Source organism: Macaca nemestrina, chromosome 2 (genome assembly GCF_043159975.1).
Source record: "Macaca nemestrina isolate mMacNem1 chromosome 2, mMacNem.hap1, whole genome shotgun sequence".
NCBI lineage: Eukaryota > Metazoa > Chordata > Mammalia > Primates > Cercopithecidae > Macaca > Macaca nemestrina.
In genome coordinates, this window is record NC_092126.1 from 163,975,042 (window position 1) to 163,990,305 (window position 15,264).

At 43.4% G+C, this 15,264-nt stretch overlaps 2 protein-coding genes across 3 annotated transcripts in view; both read right to left on the reverse strand.

The window, feature by feature from the left end:
• Nucleotides 1–12,298, reverse strand: part of LOC105470331 (nuclear receptor subfamily 1 group I member 2) — a 40,326-nt gene extending 28,028 nt beyond the window's left edge. The window contains exon 1 of one of the 2 annotated variants that reach the window (XM_011722194.3): nucleotides 11,629–12,298. Coding sequence is in view for 1 of the 2 variants with exons in the window: in XM_011722195.3 (XP_011720497.1) it covers nucleotides 11,073–11,167 (95 nt within the window). In the remaining variant the exon portion in view is untranslated. Of the gene's footprint in view, nucleotides 1–11,072; nucleotides 11,183–11,628 lie in introns of those variants that run through there. The other variant, XM_011722195.3, reaches the window with a different exon arrangement.
• LOC139360838 (prohibitin 1-like) lies at nucleotides 384–8,857 on the reverse strand. Its single transcript, XM_071088988.1, is given in 7 exon segments — nucleotides 384–1,561; nucleotides 1,564–1,635; nucleotides 1,638–2,241; nucleotides 2,626–2,866; nucleotides 4,648–4,708; nucleotides 4,825–5,064; nucleotides 8,812–8,857. Coding segments are annotated over 7 exon segments (1,410 nt in total). The 3' UTR covers nucleotides 384–1,415.
• Nucleotides 12,299–15,264: the final 2,966 nt, after the last annotated feature.

A 15,264-nucleotide genomic window follows, 5' to 3' on the forward strand; every position in this document is an offset into this window, starting at 1 on the left:
CTCCAGGGTCACAGGCCGGGGAGAGTCGCTGTCTGGGACACAGCTAGTCTCCACTTCCGCACTTGCCCAGCTCCCTTATTGGCCTGTGCACGGACCAGCCCCAGCCAAGAGCCAACTCCCCAGCTAGTGGTGTTTGGAAGAGAAATTTCATCTATGTCAGGCCTCTGAGGCCAAGCTAAGCCATCATATCCCCTGTTTACATCCAGGTGGCCTGAAGCAACTGAAGATCCACAAAAGAAGTGAAAAGAGCCTTAACTGATGACATTCCACCATTGTGATTTGTTTCTGCCCCACCCTAACTGATCAATGTACTTTGTAATCTCCCCCACCCTTAAGAAGGTTCTTTGTAACTCTCCCCACCCTTGAGAATGTACTTTGTGAGATCCACCCCCTGCCCGTAAAACATTTCTCCTAACTCCACGGCCTTTCCCAAAACCTGTAAGAACTAATGACAATCCCACCACCCTTTGCTGACTCTTTTCGGACTCAGCCCGCCTGAACCCAGGTGAAATAAACAGCCTTGTTGCTGACACAAAGCCTGTTGGTGGACTCTCTTTACACGGACACCTCAGTGGCAAGGATTGAGGCTGTTCATTTTCCTTGTGGTAACTCTGGAGGGGAAAAAGTGGACTTTGGCTAGGAGAGAATGGTGGGCAGCAAGGTTCTGGAGTTACAGTGAGATCTGATTGTGTTAGTCCATTTTGTATTGCCACAAAGGAATTGGAGGCTGGGTAATTTATGAAGAAAAGAGGTTTGTTTGGCTCATGCTTCTGAAGGCTGTACAAGCACGGCACCAGCGTCTGCTTCTGGTGAGGTCTCAGGAAGCTTCCAAGCATGGTGGAAGGTGAAGCGGGAGCCGGCACGTCACATGGCAAGAGGGAGCAAGAGAGAGAGGAGGAGGTGCCGGGCTCTTTAAACAACCAGCTTTTGTATGAACTAAGCGTGAGAATCACTCATTACCGAGGGTACCAAACCAGTCATGAGGGATCCACCCCCATGACCAAACACCTCCCACTAGGCCTACCTCCAACACTGGAGGTCACATTTCTTTTTGTTTGTTTTTTGTTTTTGAGACGTAGTCTTGCTCTGTCAACCCACTCTGGAGTGCAGTGGCATGATCTTGGCTCACTATATCCACTGCCTCCTGGGTTCAAGTGATTCTCCTGCCTCAGTTTCCCGAGTAACCGGGATTACAGGATTACAGGCATACGCCACCACGTCCGGCTAAATTTTGTATTTTTTTTTTTTTTTTTTTTTTTTAGAGATTTGAAGTGATTTTATCTTTATTTCCTTCACTTTAAGCCAATCATGAAATTTCACAGTGATTTCTGGGGTGGGGGCAGAAGGAAGGCAGTGTTAAGAATCATCGGGCCTGTGGCCCAGTTGGCCCGCAGAGGTGCAGGCAGGGTGGGCCCTCACTGGGGCAGCTGGAGGGGCACGGACTGCCCCACCGGCAGACTGGTGATGTTCCAAGAGCGAGAGAGCTGGTACGTGATGTCCTCCGCAGCTTCCAGCTCGCAGAGCTCCATCAGGCCGTCCCCTGCAGTGGCCAGTGAGTGCTGGCCCTCTCTGCTTCCTGCTGAGCCACCTGTTTGGCTTCCACTGCTTCTGTGAACTCCTTCCTGAAGGTCAGATTGTCAAGGACACATCGTCCAGGATGAGCCCAAAGGTGGCTGCTTGCTCTGTAAGGTTGTCGCTCACCTGCCTGGAGACCAGCTCTCTCTGGAGTTCTCCAGCATCAAAGCGAGCCACCACTGACTTGAGGCTCTCGGCAGTGATGGATGGCAGCACACGCTCATCACAGTCTTCTCCGATGCTGGTGAAGATGCGAGGAAGCTGGCTAGTGACAGGCCCAAAGAGGACGCAGAGTGTGATGTTGACGTTCTGTAAATCCTTGCTACCAGTGATGACTGGCACATTACGTGGTTGAGAATGGTGGTCAAAGATAATCGGTTTCTGTACCCACGGTATGAGAAAGTGAGTTCTTTCCCCTACCACAATGTCCTGTACTCCACAGAACTGGTCAAAGATGACAGCTCTGTGCCCAGCATCCATGTTATACAAGGCAGAGTTCACCATGCCTCCTGCAACAGCTAAGGCCAGCCCAAACTTGCTGATGGACTCAAACACTTGGCAGCTATGTTTTCTTCTTCTGAACCCTCTCACACTGGCTTCCACTCTGACCTCCACATCTAATTTTTGTATTTTTAGTAGAGACGGGGTTTCATCATGTTGGCCAGGCTGGTCTCAAACTCCTGACCTCAGGTGATCTGCCCGCCTTGGCCTCCCAAAGTGCTGAGATTGCAGTTGTGAGCCACTGCGCCCGGCCTGGAGGTCATATTTCAACATGAGATTTGGAAGGGACAAACCATCCAAACCATATCACTGACTTTGACAAGAAACCCATCAAATAACTGTTTTTTAGGCCAGCGATGATCAAGGAATGCTTTTGATAGAAAATGGTATTACTTCCTTCCTCCATCGGAAGAAGACAGGTGTGTCACATGAGCTGTCAACATTGGTGAAGCAATTACACAAGGGGACAAATGGTGTTACATACAAGTGTTCACAGCCTCCCACCTCTCCTTGTGCAGGAGACTCTCACAGATGTTAATCCAGCCTGACCTTGCAGGAGGAGGCCACTGTGGAGGCCAAGCCCACCCCAAACCTGTTCTTAGAGGAGCTCCTGGTGCCCAAACAAAGGGTCCATAGACCTTCTGGGGCCTGTGAAGAATGGTGTAATTGTTCTGTCCCAGGGACAAGTAATTCCCTGACCCATTTGGATCCTCTTCTTGTGAGTCTAGATGTCAGACATACAGACGGAGCTAAGTTATAAGGTCTGCTGGCTGGACTGCTGTCTAGGGGGCTGCCACATTCAAAGGCACCAAAACATTATTGGAACGAATCATAAATCAGGTGAATTTTAAATTGCCTCTTTTCCTACCAAAGCAGTCATCACCCTGAAGTGGAGACTTAAAACACTCCTTGACAATACAGACTAGTATCTGCACGGTGCTCAGGGACACTCACATGCCTGTCACACAGGGCCACTCCAGCCAACCCAACCCTGAGGACAGCACATTGAAGTTGGCAGACAGAGCCAGAAATGGAATAATATGTGGTGTAGGGCTGCTTGCAAGAAAGAAATGTACTGTTTTATTATGTAAACACTTAAACATGCCTTCCAAGAAGTTGTGTGGTTTGGAAAATTACACAGAATAAATTACTTATTTTGACCATAAAGAACATAGTACATATTTAAAAGAACATCACTTGCCAACAAGCACATGAAAAAATAACATCACTAATCATAAGGCAAATACAAATGGAAACCATAATGAAACATCACTTTATACTCCTTAGGATGGCTGCTATCACATAAACAGAAAATAACAAGTGTTGACAAGGCTGTAGACAAATTGGAACCCCGGACTCAGGTGGTAGGAATGTAAAAATGGTGTAGCCATTATAGATAACAATATGGCAATTTCTCAGAAAACTGAAATAGAATTATCATATAATTCAGCAACCATTTCTGGGTGTATATCCAAAAAGAACTGAAATCGGGGTCCTGAAGAGTTATTTGTACACTGATGTTCACAGCAGCACTATTCACAATAGACAAAACGTAGAAGCAACCCAAATTTCATCAACTGATGAATGGATAAACAAAACATGGAACATACTACAATGGAATACAGTCAGCCTTGAAAAAAAAAGAAAATTCTAACACATGCTACAATACAGATGAACCTTGAGGATGTTATGCTAATTGAAATAAGCCAGTCACAGAAAGACAAATACAAGGTATAGTAGTCAAACTCATGGAAGCAGAAAGTAGAATGGTGGTTGCCAGGGTCTGTGGGGCAAGGGGAATGGGGGTTGTTTAATGAGTAGAGTTTCCATTTTAAAAGATGAAAAACCTCTGGAGACTGGCTGCACAACGATGAAAATATACTTAACATTATTGAGCTACACACTTAGAAATGCCTAAGATGGTAAAATTTGTTATATGAATTTTACCAGAATTAATTAATTAATTTTTCAATCCTGCTCCTTCTGTATATTTTACCACAAATTAAAAAAAGAACATCACCAAATAAATGTCAACAAATATTTAAAGAATATTTAAATTGAATTTAAATTGAAAGGGAAGCCAAAATAGCAGATTGCTCTGGGTACCTTGGTCCTGCCCTGTGCATGGCAGCCACAGTGCACTCAGAGAGAAGGCAGGACAGGGAAGCTGCGAAGCAGGAAGGGCTCTGAGGAAGCAGAAGCTGTGAGGTGGAGAAGCAGCAGAAAGAAAGGAAGCAAAGGAAAGTAACATCAGTAGTTGATATGGTTTGGCTGTGTCCCCACCCAAATCTCATCTTGAATTGTAGCTTGCATAATGCTACATATGTGGGAGGGACCTGGTAGGAGGTAATTGAATCATGGGGGTGGTTTCCCCACACTGTTCTTGTGGTAGTGAATAAGTCTCATGAGAGCTGATGGTTTTTTAAGGGGAAACCCCTTTCACTTGATTCTCATTCTCTCTCTTGGCTGCCACCATGTAAGACATGCCTTTTGCCTTCCACCATGATTGTGAGGCCTCCCCAGCCACATGGAACTGTGAGTCCATTGAACCACTTTTTCTTTGCAATTTACCCAGTCTCAGGTATGTCTTTATCAGTAATGTGAACATGAACTAATGCAGTGATTAAAAGCACTACAATAAGGAATAAAAAGATAACCATGTCAATTAAACTGCATTTGATCCCAACCTGAGTTCTGAACCACATTTTAATCTCTAGGAAGCAGGGTCCTGGCAGTTGAGATTTTTGCCTTCCTTCTCTCCCATGCCTGCTTCAGAAGTGTCCCTATTTAAGGTCACCTGGAGCCTGTGCTTATAATCTAAGAGAGTGATCCTCCAGCTTTCATGTACGTACAGATCACCCGGGAGCTCATGAAAATGCAAATTCCCATTCAGTAGGTCTGTGGTGGGCCTGAGCTTCAGCATCTCACAAGCTCCCGGGTGAGCTGATGCTGTGGGTCTGCAGTCCACACTTGCAATAGTAGCAGGACCTAAGAAATCCAACTAACCAGACAGAAAATTGGCAGTACGCAAACAGACTGGCATGGAGAAGATGATCTTGTCAATAAAAACACCTTTATGGTGCTAGGAAATAAAAGAAATAATCAAACAGATATGTGAAATGACTCACATTTTAAATTGCTGTTTAAAGCCAATATACAGGCTAGGCACAGTGGCTCACACCTGTAATCCCAGCACTTAGGGAAGCTGAAACAGGAGGGTCGTTTGAGGCCAGGAGTTTGAGACAAGCCTGGGCAACATAGTGACATGCCATCTCTACAAAAAAATAAAAAATTAGCCGAGTGTGGTGACATGTGCCTGTAGTCATGGGAGGCTACTTGGGAGGCTGAGGCAGGAAGAACACTTGAACCCAGGAGGTCAAGGCTGCAGTGAGCCATGATTGTCCCACTGCACTCCAGCCTGGGCAAGAGAATGAGACCTTGTCTCCATCAATCGATAATAAATAAATAAATTTTCATATGTCATAGCCAGGGATGGTGGCTCACACCTGTAATCCCAATGCTTCGGGGGCTGAGGCAGGAGGATCACTTGAGGCCAGGCATTTCAGATGAACCTGGGCAACAAAGTTGTACAGACTCTGTCTGTACCAAAAATAAATTTTAAAAGTGTCTGGGCATGGTGGCACATACCTGTAGTCCCAGCTATTTGGGAGGCTGGGGCAGGAGGACTGCTTGAGCCCAGGAGTTTGAGGCTGCAGTGAGCCATGATCATACCACTGCTCTCCAGCCTAGGTGACACGGCAAGACCCTGTCTCTTAATTTAATAATAATAATAATAATAATTTTTTAAAAAGTCAATATACATTTGAGGGTGAGATAGTTCCTTCCCCGGAAAAGGATGTGGGGAGGACACATAGATACATTTAGTCTTCAAATGAGTCAAAGTAAAACCTTTGGACCCAGGTCACTGAGATTATGGGAAGAGAATAGTGGGCAATTTGAAGTTGAAGCAACAGAGTCTAAGTAAAAGGGGGTAAATGGTTAAAAAAACAAAAACCATAATCTTTGGGATAGAAACTCTTGGAGATAGCAGGATTATATATATATTTAATTATGTGCATGTGTATACATATATACACATTATATATAATCATGTGTGTATACACACATATATGTACACACACACATGCATAATATATATATAATCATCCCACTATCTCCAAGATACACATACACACGCACCACACACACACACAAACACACACACATACACACACACACACACACATATATTAATGGCAGAATTGGCCAGAGGATAAAGAGAAAAAAGCAGGTAAGGGGAATGTAATGCAAGAATACTGAATTTCTAAGATGCAGGCAAGTGATGCCTATAAAACCATTGATGCTGTTCAGTGAAGGGAGATGTTTGGTGAGTTTAACTCACATTTGCACAAGTTTTGCTGTTTACAAAATCATTTCAAAATTGCAACTTCATGTCGAGGTGCCTGTGAGGAAGGCAGGGCAGGATTTATCCCAAGTTGAACAAGTGAGTTGGGGGCAGAGCCGTTCTTATTATCCCTTTTGCAAATGAGGAAACAGGGGCTCTGGGGTGTGTTCTAGTTCATGAAGTCAATTAATGACAGAACTTTTTTTTTTTTTCTTTTGAGGCAGTCTCACTCTGTCCCCTAGGTTGGAGTGCGGTGGCCTGATCTCTACTCACTGCAACCTCCACCTTCCGGGTTCAAATGATTCTCATGCCTCAGCCTCCAGAGTAGCTGAAATTACAGGTTGTGTGCCACCATGCCTGGATGATTTTGTATTTTTAGTGGAGACGGGGTTTCAACATGTTGGCCAGGTTGGTCTCAAACTCCTGACCTCAAGTGATCCACCTGCCTCGGCCTCCCAAGTTGCTGGGATTACAGGCGTGAGCCACCATGCCTGGCCAGAACATCTTTTCTTTTCCTTTATTCTGATTCTTCCTGTCAAGTAAATAGATACATGATGCAAGTTGTTTTTTCACAGAATTCATGGGGACAAAATGAGGCTATATGTTTTAAATTCTTTATGAAACAAATCAAGTATTGTAAACAAAAGTCTCCTCATTGGCCCTGGCATGCACAGGCCTCCACAGGAAACTCAGCCGAAGTCACAGTTTGTGAATTCAAGAAAGTGAAGTCAGCTGCTATTTTCAGGGGGCCATAAATGAAAATTGACCTTTATGCTTCCTGGGACTTGGTCATCAGATCCAAGAGGTCAGAAGGTTCCTAGACACACATCAGGGTTGAGAGCTGGTTATCAGCCCAGGTCATAAGTACACACAGTACTCTCCTCCGATATTTAACAGGACACAGCGGCCTCCGAGTTAACTGCCTATGTCTTATCAATGCATGTGTAGTGCCAGTATTGCCTGTAGTTTTATAGTTGGACCCTTTGGAACTTACACAGATCCAGGAAAATTAGGATTTAGGATTTGGGTATGCCTCTTTATGTCAATTTCCAGTTGGGTATTCAGTTTGTCATATCGATGTTTCATAGAGGTTCAGGAGGTGTTGCAGAGAACTTTTCCCAGCCCCCTGCAAGTTGTGCCACCTAAAAGGCCCCTGTATGCAAGAGGGGTCCCCTACACATTCCTCCCGTCCTGCCCAGGTTGTGCCCAGGACACCAATATCTGAAGTGTGAGGACAAGAGTCTAATGGCTCAGCGAACAGAACATGGCAACCACACTAAGAATTTGAATTAATGTTGTCCACATTCCCTGAATTTATTGTTCTTTTTAATGGAAAAATCATGAGTCTGCATTCCAAGGGTCCTAGTGGCCATTGGGTCACCTCTGCTTCCATCACCCTTGGGATGAGTTATATAATTAGCTATGGAAATATGATAAGGAAATTGATAAATGCTGAAAAGCATTTAATAAAACTCAATATTCATTCATGATTAAAATTCTTGGTTAACCAAGAGGAATGGAAGAGAGCTTCACTAAACTGATATAGAATAGTTACTAAACACTTTTACTATGTATCTTATTGGAGAAGCATTAGAATCAATCTCATTAAAATAAAAAATAAAGATTTTATTGCTGGCACTATGATGGAGAAGGTGGTTAGAGAAAATTCTCCTGGAATACAGCACCTAAAAATACTGGATAAATTTGTAAGAATGTCATCTTTCATGCAGGATTGAGCTGGTAGGAAAGTAAAGGAAGTCTCAAGAGGCCAAAATTTATAAGATTATGTTAAGCCAGAGGCATGAGAAAGGGGAGGCATGATTATCCTGGGGTTTTCTGGACTCCTGTAGGCCTGGAGCCTGGATTTTAATGGTAGAATAGGAGACAAAGCCTGGGGACCAACCAGATCATAGACTATAAACTCAAGATCCCCTAAGGGTGACATTGTCAGTAGGAACCACAGAGGGAGACAGGTGTATCCCAGGCCTTCTCAGCCTTGGCTCTGGGTAGAGCAAAAAGAAAAGACTCCTTTGAGATTCTTAACAACAGGCCTGCGATCAAGTAAGTTTGGGTCAGAATTCACACTATTTGTGTGGCCAGTAGACCCCAAGCTTATGGTGGTCCCAGTTAGTTCTGTCCTCAGGTTCCTGGCAAAAGCAAAAATAAATCCTCTAGAGGAAAACAGTTTCGATCTCAATGAATCCCAAAGAGAAGGTTCCAAGAAAAATAAGTTCATAGTACAAAATAAAAATGGAAATGAGGAACATGACAAGAATGCCTAGGACATCTAAGTATTTGTAAACAGTATCCCCTAGAATTGTGCAGTATACTTCCCACACAACTGTATGTATCAGCTCTGACACTATCTTCTTTCATGGCTACTACTCAGCCAAGAAAAACCAATAAGACACAAAAAATTAAGGTTTGTAAAGATTGGAAAGGAAGAAGCAAAACTCTTACTAATGAGGAAAGTAAACTCTTACTAATAAAGATGATATGTTTGTCTATCTAGAAATTCCAAAGGAATCAACTGATAAGCTTTTATAACTATTAAGAGAATTCCATAAGGTAACCAGGCAAAATGTCAAAACACAAAATAGATTTTCTATTTATTGGGGGAAAATATCAAGTAGAAAAATATAAACATTATAGTGGAAATTGGCTCAGGAATAGGAAATAAATACAAAAGGACAGAAAAATGGACATGTGTAAGTAGGAATTGAGTACATGATAGAGGTGACATTTCAGACAAATAGGAAAAAGATGGACTTTTCAATAAATAGTATTGATATAATGTATTGCAATAAGTGCCAGATGAATAAAGACTAACTTTTTAAATAAAAGTATTACAGGAAGGTGCACCAAAGTAGCTTCATAATCTTGGAAGCTGCGAAATCTTTTAAAAATCAGCCTCAGAGAGTAAAATCCATAAAGAGGGAAACTGATAGGTTCAACTACATCAAAATAACAACAAAAATATTAGTAAAAATTTCTGTTGGCTAAAAAGTATGATTTAAACAAAGTTAAAACACAAGTGACAGGCTTAGGGAGAATATTACATGCATATCAAATAATTTGCATTGAGAATAAATAAGAAACTCCTACAAAGAAGGAAAAAAGTCCAACATAAAATAAGCTAAGGATATGAATAGGTAATTTAAGAAGAGAAATACAATGGCCAAGAGAGGTCCTATAAAAAGAATGCTCAACTTCATTAACAATCAGGGAAATTAAAATATTGAAATAATGGGTTGTCATTTGCACTAATTCAAATGGAAAAAATAATAAAATGCTGAATAAACAGCAAGCATTGCTTGGAGTATGGAGGAACAGTAACTATCCTCCTCTGCTGGAGGGAGTACAATGGGTTTAGGCACTGTGAAGGGCTGTTTGGCATTCAAAAATTGAACCACATATATCCTGTGATGTGGTAATTCAACTTCTCAGTAGTTCCTCTAGTGAAATACTTGCACATGTCTACAAGCAGACAAACACAGTGGGGTTCATTGGTAAGACTGAAAAATTGGAAAAAGTTTAAATATCTATCAAAAAGAAAATGGCTAAATAAAAGAAGTGTACACTGTGAAATATGACATAGCTGTTAAAATTAATGACGTAGAGCTCTATACAGACATGGAAAGTCTCCAAGTCATGCTATTGAGTGGAAAAACAGAATTAGAACAACATGACAACAGATATGTTTAATGGTACATCTATGCATAGATGAACACACACACAGACACAATGGTCTGGCAGTAAATATATCACACTAAGTACTTCTGAGGAAACTGGAGATTAGGATTGACAGAAAGGTTAAAGGTGAATTTAGGTTTATCTATACTGCTTTCTCATTTTCAAGGAGCATGAAATCATGTATTACTTTATAATTTAAAAAGTTATTACCTAAAAAACATAGTCTAGTCAGTTTTGTGGTTGTCTTGGGTTTATTCCATAATAATTTTGGAACAAGTAGACAGCTTTTAGATCAGAAGTTGGCAACCTTTTTCTGTTAAAGGCCAGAGAGTTAATATTTTAGGCTTTGTGGGCCATACTGTCTCATTTGCAACTGGTCAATTTTGCTGTTGTAGGGCAAAAACAGCTGTACACAATACAAAACTAATGGGCATGGCTGTGTTCCAATAAAGCTTCATTTATAAAAACAGCTGGTGGGCCAGAGTTAGCCTGTGAGCCATAGTTTGTCAACCCCAGGTTTAGACTTTTATGACATAACTATTTTTAAAGCATATTTGTGTACCAAAAAATACTTTTTCCCATTAACCAACTGATTAAATAAGCCTCTGAGGCCTCCCTTAGCATCCTTTCAACTCCGGCCAGATCATTAGAGGCCATGTGGCAGAGGAACAGTGCCTGCTATAGCTGATTCATTGAGTCAAGACTCAGTGGCCTCAGAGGTGTCTGTTGACCTGTCCTAGATATGGAGTGGCCTTAAAGCAGTGCCTCTGGCCATAGCCTCAGCCAAGCCGGGCTGTAATGTGGAGAGAAGAAGGGCTTGGTGGCACTGAGCACATGCAGGCAAGACTCGGTTCTGTGGGACAAAGTGCCCCCTCAATAGTAGAGGTAGAAAACTCACTGGTCTGAAGCCAACTCAGCCGCAGGACTGTGCAGGGCTGTGGCAGGTGCACTGAGGGACCCCTCCTTGAGGTGGTGAGTCCTGGTGACTGTCATGCTGCTGTCCTTGGCCTCAGGGGGCTGCCAGCACTAACCCAGCAGGTCAAAAGGAATCAGGACTGAGTTGCTCCCAGTTCCTATAGCCCCCAGCTCCCACAGTCCTGGGGGCGGGGGCAGAATTTCCTGGGTCCAGGGACTCCAGCCCTGTAACAGGGAGGTGGCTGTATGTGTGACTTGTGGTAACTCATGCAGAGTTGAGGCGTCCCCGTGGTGATTTTTCTAGGAGGCTAGTGCAGGACCAGAGAGAATCAGTAATGAGGCGCAACATTAAGTGACTGTTTTCATGCCTTTTTTTTTTCCAACCTAGAAATGAGGAGACAGCAGCAAGGCCAACATGATTCAGCACCCACTATGATGCTGACCTCAAACAGAAGGTATACTTGTGTTCACACACATCTTTTGGATGAAGCTGAAGGGCGGTCAGCCCCTAGCAAAAGAGAAAGAAAGAAAAACCATACCTGCTTAGCGGTAAGTTCTTCGCTCTGACTTCTCCCCTGGGGTCCACTTTGAACAATCAGGTGCAAAGGATCGATCAAGGAGTAGCTTTACCAAGGAGCCGCTGCCTTGTATTAGCTTATTCTCTTGCTTTTCTCACTGTGAACACCTGGCTTGCAGGCAGAGGCCAAGATTCCCACTGAAGTAAAGGCAGTGCTTCCTCTTCCTGTCCTAGTCATAGGTTATGATTTCCCCGGATATGAGACAATCTTGTCTCTCACCTACATTTCAGTCCAAGTCAGATGTAGGCTCTAAGCGGCCCCATTGCCACTCCCAAGTCCCAAGTCCAGCGCTTGAACTAGCAAATGAAGAGATTACCGTATTTACTCTCATTATGTTCCCCCTACTTTTTTCTTTCAGGTGTCTTCACTGTAAAAACACAGGAGAAGGGGAAGAGAGTGGCAAATATCTGCTTTGTCTAAGTAATTCTTAGCATATTTCATCAGTCTGAGGGTCTCTGTCCTTTACTTTTAGGGGCAACGTTAATTTGAACCTAGATCTCCTAATACTTCCTCCTTTGTTGAAACCACCTCCCTGGATAGTGTTACTTGATGTGAAAGTGAGCAAAGTATTGATTTATGACAGTGCCAATCACCAGCGTGGTTATGTAAGAGGGAGGCAGACACACAGCGAGAGGGAAAGGGTGTGAGATGAGGCGGCTGAGCACAGTTCTTGAGAGTGTGACCCCACCGCTCTGATCTCAGAACAGAAGGCTGACCAGGAGTTGGGAGGATGGACCAGCTGAGGGCTCTTTGCTCTCCTGGGTCCTGCCAGCAGGCAGCGGTCCTCACTCTCAGTCTCAACCTTCTTATTCCCCAGTAGCAGCTGCTCCCAGGTGAACAGAATCAGCAAAAGCCGAATGTGGTGGATATCAGGAGATTTTCCTTCTACTCACTTTGTTTACAAAGATGCTTTATGGCAGGTGTGGGGAGTGGAAGTAACTGCTCCTACCTAACAGGAAAACTAAGTACAAGCCTCTGGCAACAGTAAAGCGGGGGCATGGGCCCCAACAAGAGAGGGAGAGGGAGACCACAACTGAGCAGACAGGTGGAAAAGAGAACCGGGGATTGCCAAAAAATGACCACAGTTGTCTTCAGGTGAACATCTGAACTTCCTTACATTTATTTATTGACTTAAGTTGTTTTTATTTTGAAGGACATGCTTGAATCCAGCCCTGGTGAGAAAAGCCAAAATATCTAAATATGATTTGTTTTGTTCTGTTTTTAATCAGTTTCTTTTCTACCCAATTTGCACTTCCCAAGGGATGAGAAGGACTTGAGGCAGGGATTTCCTAGGGGTTAACATTTCTCAACTGGAGGCTTGCCTTGCTGTTTTCAGCCAAGTGCAGAATGTAAGGTGCTTACACAGCTCACTCCTGGGGACTTACTGTCAGCAGTGGGGGACTGGGACCCACAGCCATAGGGCTCTGTCCTTTTTTCAGTCACATTTCTGATTATACACAGGGGATTCTGCTAGGGCGAGGAAGCATTGGATTACAAATCCCACCGGACAGCAAGTTGACTTGGGCCTTAGGCAGGGAGGACCTAGAGTAAGTGCAATATTGAATGTCATGAGGATATTGGAAAGAAAAAGAGTAAATGAAACACTGGATTTCAGTCCCAGGGGAAGTAGCCTGAACAGTGTGCTCTGGGGTAGGAGGACAGCATAGGGCTATATCTGGGGCCTGCAGGTCCCCTGAGAAACATAGATCTGAAGGCCATGGCTACAGCCAAAGTGGGTGGGAAAGCTGGAAAGGGTTAAGAACTCACCCCAGAAAACTTATTTCCAAGATCAAAAGTAGGCCTTTCTGCACTGACAGGTATTTCCATGTCCAGGGGAAAAAGGCGCGACTCCAGCTCAGGTAGGGCACCTTGCAGAAATCCTTAGGTTACGGGTAACATACATAGCTTTCATCATCTCTCAAATCCCTCCTGGCTCACAAGAGCCTGGCCTTCTCTCTCTTATAAAATATGGTGAATCGTTTACAGCAGAAACAGGAAACTAAGAACAGATTATGAAACCACTGTGGTAAAGGAACTATTCTCAGTTTTCTGCAGGGATCTTTGGGTCTCTTTTCCTCTGGGTCTGTGGTGTGGGGTCCCAGCTAGAAGTCAGGAGAAGGCTGTAGGAGTGTCGGGCCTCTGTAGTCTAGCATTGCACTGTTAATATTAGGCATGGCTCTATAGTGAAATGAGTTAAGAAAACAGCCAGAAAATACACTCTTGTTCTTAAGGACAGCTTACTAATGCCCTCAGGTGAGGGCCTATGTCACTCTCAAGCCCAGCTGGGAAGTCAGAGAAATTTGAGGCCTTGACCTCTGTTCTACACTTTGTCTATTGCAGCAGCCAGAAATGTAGAGCTCCTAAGCTACTCACCAGAGAAAAGCAGATCTGATCAGCCTGAAGAGTTTCTTTTTTCTTTTTTTGAGATAGGGTCTTGCTCTGTCACCCAGGCTAGAGTGCAATGTCATGGTCATAGCTCACTGCAGCCTCAACCTCCTGGGCTCAAGCAATCCTCCCACCTCAGCCTCCCAAATACCCGAGACTACAGGTACATGCCACCATACTTGGCTAATTTTTTTGTTTTGTTTTGTTTTGTAGAGACGAGGTCTCATTATGTTGCCCAGGCTGGTCTCGAACTCTGGGGCTCAAGCAATCTGTCTGCCTTGGCCTCCCAAATTGCTGAAATTACAGACATAAGCCATTGTGCCTGGCCAGTTTCCTCAGTGTGAATTCATTCAATGTTTTACCCCATCTCTAGAGAATATTTATATTTAAAAAGAGGAAGAGAGGACAAGATAAAAGAGTGATGCACTGATGATATAAATTCAGGTAGAATCTGAGGAAAATAGGTGTTTATTAGCCAGTCACATGGTCTTTCTCAAAAATCTCTTAGCCTTCCTTTGGGGTGTGCTCAGGGGCACTTAGGGCAGAAGCATGGAGGTGACACTCTGATCCCCATGAGGCAGTCTTGGAGGAACCTTCTCCCTTTTCATCCTTAAGTGGAGGTAGTAGAAGTTACCCAAGAAGGCTAGGAATAGGAATCTTCTCTTTGAAAGCAGTTTCATTTTATCACAAGTAGAAGCAGTGATGCAAATTTTAACTTCCCAGAAATGGCAGGTTCCAGCAACCGGGGGGACAACTAAATTTGAGCGCCAGCTGTTCCAGATCCTATAATTACTCTGAGGCTCCATAAATTACACTTGTTGTGGTCAGAATTCCAATGTCTCTCTTAGAATTTTGGAACACTTTGTTTTCACCTCATCTATAAATTACACTGCAGAATATGCTATCTGTGACTTCTTGCCTTAGTTAGTCATAAGCCTCCTGAGAGCAGAGGCCCTTATTACAGTTGGTACCAATTGCATTTGGTGGCTGCTCAGTTCGGTGCAGTAATCATTTTAAGTATGGTTTTTACTAATATGCTTTAATAGAGTTCTGCCTTTATTGAAAAGAAGAAAAAGGACCACCTTGGGAGGACCTTCCCTGCAGCTAGCTCTTGCTACTACTAAATGAAACTCATACTTACTTTTGATTTATTATTAAATAAATTAGCTCTTAAATGTGTGAAACCTCTTAAGTTTTAATTTTTAGGCTTTA